This window comes from Fusarium pseudograminearum, chromosome 1, assembly GCF_000303195.2.
Source record: "Fusarium pseudograminearum CS3096 chromosome 1, whole genome shotgun sequence".
In the NCBI taxonomy this organism is placed as follows: domain Eukaryota; kingdom Fungi; phylum Ascomycota; class Sordariomycetes; order Hypocreales; family Nectriaceae; genus Fusarium; species Fusarium pseudograminearum.
The window spans coordinates 11,681,308-11,688,822 of NC_031951.1; the positions used below are offsets into that span (position 1 = coordinate 11,681,308).

Genomic DNA, 7,515 nt, shown 5'->3' on the forward strand with positions numbered 1-7,515 from the left:
TTTAAATATTAGGATTTTTAATTAACTTACTTATTTAATTTACTTACTTATTAAATATATTATATATATTTATTAATATTAATTAATATATTTAACTTATTAACTATTAAAAATATCTCTTTATTTAAATATATCTTATTTACTTTATTTATTATTAAAAAATATAATATTTTATTATTATTAAATTTATATATTTTATAACTCTATAAATATAAATTAATATAAATTAATTTATCTATTTAAAAACCTTACTATTATAAAGGAATAATGTATTTAATAAGCGAGTAAGTTAGACAAGCGAGTAAGTTACTATACTGTATAGTACTAAAAAGCCTACCTTATACTATTTTACTTCTTTAAATAAAATAGCTAAAAATCTAATGAAAATATTTTATATAATAGTAAAGCTAACCTTATTAAATACTATTTTTTAAGAATTTTTAGCTATTTTATTTTATATAAAAAACCTTAAAATACAATATATTTTACAGTATAAATAGACTTTAAAGTTTATAGCTATATAGGATTTATTAGAAAATCTAAGAAAATTAATATAGCTTTATTTAAGACTTAAATATAAGCTATTAAAATTATAGCTATTTTAAGCTTAGTTTGGACTTTTAATGAAATTTTTAAAAACTGGATTTAAGGTGGAAATAAGAGTGACTCACTTACTTGACTGACTCACTCGCTTATCATATACGTTATAAGACTTTAGTAAATTATAAGTTCTTATTAGCTTATAATATTAAGTCTTTTAAAGAAATACTTTAATAGCTTTAAGCCTAGGGTTTTATAGCTATTATAAATAATTAACTTAATATAGAGATATAGCCTTATTAAAATATTAATTTCTTTTTATATAAATAACTATTAGTAAGTTAAGGAATACTAATTAAAGAACTATTTAATTTAAAAACTTTAAGTAAAGAATAAAAGAAAAAAAAAAGGTAAATATTCTTCTTTACTAATATACTACTTAAAGTAAGTTCTTATAACTTCTATAATATCTTTTAAACTAATTATATAATTTATTTAAGTTCCTACAGGTATAGCCAGTTTACTGAATAGTATTGCAATCTTTTAATCCGCTAGTTTAAACTTAAGGATATCACTTCTAGTTCACAAGGCAAGGGAATATAGAGTATACATTTTTTCATTAGTTAACAACTAGATTATCCCAGCTAGTATGCAGTACAGTAAACTGTGCTAACGCAGAGGATATTAACAGTTACAGTGGTTAAATAAAGATTATGTCGACGTAGCGATTAAATTGAATTATCTAACCAGGGCCGAGCTGCGTAGAAGTGAAAGTGAATACGTTGCTACAATTCAAGTCATCGCATGGCAACATGGTTTCATAACTATCTGGAGTTTAATCCTAGGGTAGCTGAAACTGTTAAAGCCTACCCCAGTGTTAAGTGGCCTCAGAAAACCTGAAACTACCTACCGGGTCCCCTGGTTCATTTTCAAACTACTGCCTTTAAATATTCATCTTGAAACACATGCCATGGAATAACAGACTTACTATAGCGCTCTATATATAGCGGCTTAATCGCAATGCTCTCTTTTCCCCGTACTTCCTTTACCAATCACCCTCCATTAATTTAATATCAGCCTGGAGCTGGCGTTTATCGTCTATTTTATTCCAATTATCACCAGATCGAGCAGCGCTCTCTTTTACCTACGTCACCTTCATCTTCCACCCTTACCTAATCCAATACCAAATTCCTCCACCAACATGAGATTCTTCACTCACACCGCCTTGGCCCTCCTTGCCACCACGGCGCTCGCACATCCCCGTGTCTTCCAGCGTACGCCCCAGCGTAATGGCGATTCCACCAACCGAGGAGGCATTACGCAGACCTTAGAATGCACCAGGACCGAACAGGACGGCACTGGTAACGTCAATCGCGTCCCCTGTGAAGACGGTGAGGACGGCTGCACCTGTCTTAACCGCTTCACCGAGATCCGTTGCAATCGCGTCCTCCAAGACGGCACCGGTAATACCAGCAGAGAGTCTTGCGACCAAGTGGAGGAGGGCCAGAACGGTTGCCAGTGCGGCGAGACTGTCGCCACTCGGCAGGAGGAGAGATGCAGTCGCGTCCTCCAGGATGGGACCGGCAACACCAGTATCGAGTCGTGTAATAAAAGCGAGGAGGGTGTGGATGGTTGCGAATGCAGCATAACGACCGGACTTGTTGACAGCTTGCCATAGATGCGCTTGTGCCATGCCATACGTGCATGCATTTAGATTCTCAACGGTTATTTAATAACATGGTGCATTAAAATATAGCTAGCTATTGGTGGAACTGATCAACAATTACCAATAATAACGCATCTCTGCAAGACCTATGCATGGTAGTAGCTGACTCGCTCGGCTATAAGTAAAGTCTGCTACATGATCATGCCGATCCAAGAAAGATGAAGATCCTCAATGAGGGGCAGAATTCTGCCTGAATTGCCGGGTAATCGGACTTTCATGTATTAGTTCAATATATATACTAGATTCATTTCAAGGTAACAACTACCAGTCAATCTATTGCCACTTTGTTAACCTATTTTCGTCAGCGCGACTCTTGTGTGCAACAATCATGAGGATTCATTTGTACGTTTTGTGGGTTTTCGCCATCCGCCTCTCAGTAGGAGCAGATATCTACATTGATCGAAAGGGTCAGGATAATAATCCTGGGACAGTTGAAAAGCCCGTGAGAAGTTTCAAAAAAGGACAGGAGCTTGTTCGTGAACTTATTCCGTCAGCGAAAGAGGATATCATAGTCCACATTGGCTCAGGTACTTGGGCGGTCGATGAGCCTATTGTATTCAACACTGAAGACTCCGGTACCAGTAGATGTACGGTTACCTGGTCTGGCTCGGACACCGTCATTTCCGGAGGCTATGAGATCCGCAATTGGACGGAAGGCAAGGACGGAATATGGTCTGCTTCTGTGCCCGAGGGAACCAAGTCCCGCAATTTTTACGTCAACGGGCTGGCTGCTCAGTATGCCAGGCGCCAGATCCATAGCCGGACGGACTTCGAGTACAATAAAGTCGGAATGACCTGGAACAGCTCGAGTTACGATTGGATCATGAGGGTCCCGGGCATTGAGAGCGGCGAGCTTCGTGCTATCAACTCTTTTACCGATCGGATTGCACTGGTAGAAAAGGTTGGAGATCGTGTGCTTGAGATGAAGAAAGATATATGGGCCAACCAACTCATTGGCTATGATCAGATCGCAGAGCCGTTCTGGGATGGAGGCGTCTGGATCCAAAACGTCAGAGCCCTGCTGACTGATGGAGGTCAATTCTACCTTGACAGAAATCAGTCGACTGTCTATTACAAGCCATTAGAAGGCGAAGATATGACCACAGCATCTGCCTATCTCGGCACCCAGGAGGTTCTGATGGTCGTTGGCGGAACGTACGGAGAGCCTATTCACGACTTGCATTTCAAGGGAATTGCCTTTAAGCACAGCACCTGGTTGAGACCGGATACCTATGGCTATATCGATCAGCAGACTGGTGGTCATATGGGAAATGATAGTCTGTGGCCCAACTTTGAAGCTTCGAGGCCCCACTGGTGGCAGATGCCCAGCGCGATCCAGGTCAGTGCGGCATACAACATCAAAGTAGAGTCTTGTACTTTCCGTGAGCTCGGCGCTGGAGGTATCGGTGTGGCAAATGATCAAAACTCACACTTCACGGGCGTTGGACTTGGAGCAAACAACATTCGTATCGATGACAACTATTTCACGCAGGTGATGGGTAACAGCATCACGGTTGGCGGTATCCAAGCCGACGCACATCACCCGTCTCAGCCTGAGATGATTGTGTCAGACATTCATGTGTCCAACAACATCTTTAATAATAATTCGGTTCTCTGGTCCTCTACTGTCCCTATTCTTTTTACATATACTCAATCCTCTTCTATCACCCATAACGATATTTACAACCACCCATATAGCGGTATTTGCCATGGTTATGGTAAGTTCTAGAACGCCCCTGGCGAGTGAGACTACTAACGCAGACCAGGCTGGGGAAGCAACGACAAAGGAGGTAGTCCTGAATATGTTAAGCGGGGTCTTTACAATTACCAACCGCTCTACAATACGCCCACTACCATGAAGAATAATTTGATTGAGGGAAATCTAATCCACCATTTTGGTCGAACTCATACTGATTTTGGGGGCGTCTACACCTTATCTCGGTCACCAAACACGACGGTTTCGTCCAACTTCATCTATGATGCAGGTTGGCAAGCCCTATACCCTGGTAGGTAATTGAAAATGATTGTCGTATTATTTACTGATCCTCGGAACAGATGAGGCCTCAAGGAATATAACCTGGTTCAACAATCTCGGCTTCACCTCTGGCAAATATTATGCTCCTAATGATTGGATTCCAGAGCAGCTCACCGGTTGTAGGTACCTCAATCCGATGTACCATAAAAGTGCTAACAGGGCCAGGGAACACTGTCATTGATAACTGGGGCAAGCTTGGGGTCGGGGGCAACGAGGTCCTGGATGGCTTCCCAAACCATTCCGGACGACGCAACAACACGTTTCTCCGTAACTACCTGGCGTCTCATGTAAACGGAACAAGTCTCATTGCACAGAGGGCTGCGTATCGTGCAGGTGTTATCCCGTCGAAACGGAAAGGAAGACCTGTCACAAACGATCCAGATATCACAGATGTCTACCTGGATATTAAAGTCAGCGATGGACTTGTCGCACTCAACGTGACCAACTTTGACGACGTGGACTTCAAAGACGTTGTCTTTCACATCGCGAGTCCTGGTGTCACGTTCAAAAAGAGGTCTAGCCCCATGTCAATTCCAGCCGATAGTTCGGCGACTGCTGTATATTCGTTCTCTGGTTCACCGAAGACCAACGCGACGGCTAGAGTGAGATATGTGAACCCAAGAGTCGGACCATTCAGTCGAGAGAGATTGATCGCTTTCTTCTTACTGTAAGGTATTCACCTGAGGACTACCCTCACCGTTGGATTCAAACGCAGCAATTTAATTGTCTGTCATACAGGTCGATTTATGTAGCACGGCAAGTCAGCATTGTAGCCTATTAATAGTTCTTTGGTCGAAAGGTAGTCAACTATATTAGAAGAGAATATCGTTAAAATGAAACTTTATTACATATATTCTGAGAACCTGTAATATGGTAGCTCGAAGGACATTTCAATAATTTCTTTCAAAGATATCCGTTCCAACCGATATTCCAAAGGACTCACGTAAACTTATACTAACACTGGATTAGGCATAGCATTTAAAATGAGCTCGGGCAAGATTCTCGTTGGTTCTGGTTTCTAGAGATGATTGTGCAAGGGTCGCGGTGGGTTCCAGTATTACTTACCTGTTTGATCCTGTCGTCCTATTCTGGTAGATTCAAGGGAAACGCAGACTAAAGTAAGTTATTAGCTGTTTTTGTTAAATTATCTCTATACGGACAATGTTGATATCTTTTTTTACTGCTGTCTGCAGTTGTTAATGTTCCCTTTCTGCTCTATTGATTGAAATATGGTCGGTCTCTTGCCGGTGCTTTTGGCTTGGCGTGCTTGGTACGTCCGAGGCTGTTCACACCCCACTTACAACCAAACACACACTAAACCATGGTTCTCGTTACGTTAAGGTATATATTTAGCGAAGGCCCCGCGATTATCATACTCCAATTTCATTCACTCTGTTCCGTTCTTGTCAATTGCAACCATGAAAATCACCACCGCCAACTTCATAATTTCTCTCGGCTTCTCAACGGTCACCGCAACCTTCAGCATGGGGGACCTAGCAATCACAGAGGGTCGTGTCTCTAAGGCCTGCGGTAAAGCTCTAAAAGCTGACATTGAATGTCATGATCACATCACCGCCATGGACTTGAATTATTATTAAAAATGGGTAGGGGATGTGGAATTGGCCAATAAAAATCTGCATTGAGACCTGCTCCGGTGCGTTTCGAAACTGGAACGATACCGTGACTAAGGACTGTGCGGTAGACATGACCAGCTCTGATTATATTGTCAGAATTACCCCAGATTTATTTATCTTAAGTATTAATTAATTATAGCAAGGCTTTAATAAGACCTGCATTAAGGATACTGACTCAGGTCGTTACTGCTAAGGTTAGTATATATAGTTAGCCTAGACTATATAGAACTAATTCTATCTATAGAGATTCTAAATAGCTTCTTTAAAATTAATTATTACTACTATAATAGACCTCTTAAAGAGCTTTACTATCCCTGCTATAGTAGGGTTCTTAACTTAATATTAAAGTCTTTCTTATAGTATAATCTAAATAGCTTTATTTTCCTAGGGTTAATAAAAGGTAAGTACTAGATATATAAGCTTAAGCTTATCTCTAAAAAGTATAGTAACTTAAATAGCACTACTACTTTATTAGACTTACTAATAGAGACTATAACTTATAATACTTAAGGGATAACTCTAAATAGGCTAATATATTTAAAAACCCCTATTATTTATTATAAAGGTTATTAGGGCTATTAACTATTTTAAAAATATAATATTTTATATATTATATTATAATATTATTTTAATATATATAATTTTAATATATAATTAATAGTATTATATATATAAGAGGTCTAATAGCTTAGTTAAGTAACTCTATTAATATAGATAATATAGGTTTTTTATTATTATAAGGCTAAAGCTTATTGCTTCCTTTATTAATATATAGAGTTTTTAAGTAATCCCCTTAAAAAGGCTTAGCTAGTTACTTAAGGATTCCTTAAAGCTTATATATTTAAACCTTATTATAATTATATCTCTCTCTTAAAAGCTATTAACCTTAATAGCTATTATTAGCTAATAGCCTTATAAGTATATTATTAATTTTTAAGGCTAGCTTTAATAATATAATATTTTTATTAAATTTATATAATTAAATATAAATAAAGAAATATATATAAGCTAATAGTTTAAAAGGTAATTATCTTTTATTATAACTTAAGTAGTTATATTATATATACCTTATATTTATATTAATATATTTAATAAGTAAGCTACTTAAATAAATAAGCTACTTAAAAATCCCTTACTTTATATTTATACTATTTAATTAATTAGTTTTTAATTACCTAATATATTATAGTCTTTAAATAAAGCTAAAATCCTTTTTATACTTTAAGCTCTTTAAAATAACTTAAAATTAAATATTTAATATATTATAACTATATATAAAGTTAGCTAAAATACTCTTTATAATTAAATAAATAATATATAATAAAAATATTATTTTATTTTAACTAGTTATAAATTATTAAATTTAAAAAAATAAATAATAATTTAATTTATTATTAATTTAAATTTATAAGGATTTCCTTTATAATAATATTTTATAAAAGAAATAGCTAATTTTTTATTTATTAATTATAATATAATATTAATTACTTAAGTTAATAACTTAATTAAAAATATTAAAAGAATTATATAAAGGTATATTATATTTAAAGGTTATATAATTTAATTAATATAGTATTAAA

General features: G+C 36.4%; 3 protein-coding genes across 3 annotated transcripts, besides 11 other annotated features; 1 reads left to right on the plus strand and 2 right to left on the minus strand.

Annotated features, from left to right (window-relative positions):
- Positions 1-14: 14 nt before the first annotated feature.
- Positions 15-153: a repeat region.
- Positions 154-246: a repeat region.
- A 2-nt stretch (positions 247-248) lies between these two features.
- On the minus strand, positions 249-1,354 carry FPSE_11235 (uncharacterized protein; the record flags this gene model as incomplete). Its single annotated transcript, XM_009264352.1, has 7 exons — positions 249-251; positions 338-343; positions 413-423; positions 676-712; positions 770-785; positions 980-1,001; positions 1,288-1,354. 7 exons carry the CDS (start codon positions 1,352-1,354, stop codon positions 249-251), a joined length of 162 nt encoding a protein of 53 aa, XP_009262627.1.
- Positions 414-488: a repeat region.
- Positions 837-876: a repeat region.
- Positions 1,003-1,039: a repeat region.
- A 513-nt stretch (positions 1,355-1,867) lies between the features above and the next one.
- FPSE_11234 (uncharacterized protein) lies at positions 1,868-2,233 on the minus strand (the record flags this gene model as incomplete). The annotated part of the gene is made up of 1 exon (XM_009264351.1): positions 1,868-2,233. The coding sequence occupies one exon, from the start codon at positions 2,231-2,233 to the stop codon at positions 1,868-1,870; it is 366 nt and encodes a 121-aa protein (XP_009262626.1).
- Positions 2,234-2,594: 361 nt separating this feature from the next.
- Positions 2,595-4,972, plus strand: FPSE_11233 (uncharacterized protein; the record flags this gene model as incomplete). Its single annotated transcript, XM_009264350.1, has 4 exons — positions 2,595-3,984; positions 4,033-4,272; positions 4,322-4,420; positions 4,467-4,972. 4 exons carry the CDS (start codon positions 2,595-2,597, stop codon positions 4,970-4,972), a joined length of 2,235 nt encoding a protein of 744 aa, XP_009262625.1.
- A 1,556-nt stretch (positions 4,973-6,528) lies between these two features.
- Positions 6,529-6,609: a microsatellite.
- Positions 6,610-6,879: 270 nt separating this feature from the next.
- Positions 6,880-7,030: a repeat region.
- Positions 7,031-7,071: 41 nt separating this feature from the next.
- Positions 7,072-7,123: a repeat region.
- Positions 7,124-7,165: 42 nt separating this feature from the next.
- Positions 7,166-7,467: a repeat region.
- Positions 7,183-7,484: a repeat region.
- Positions 7,231-7,515: a repeat region.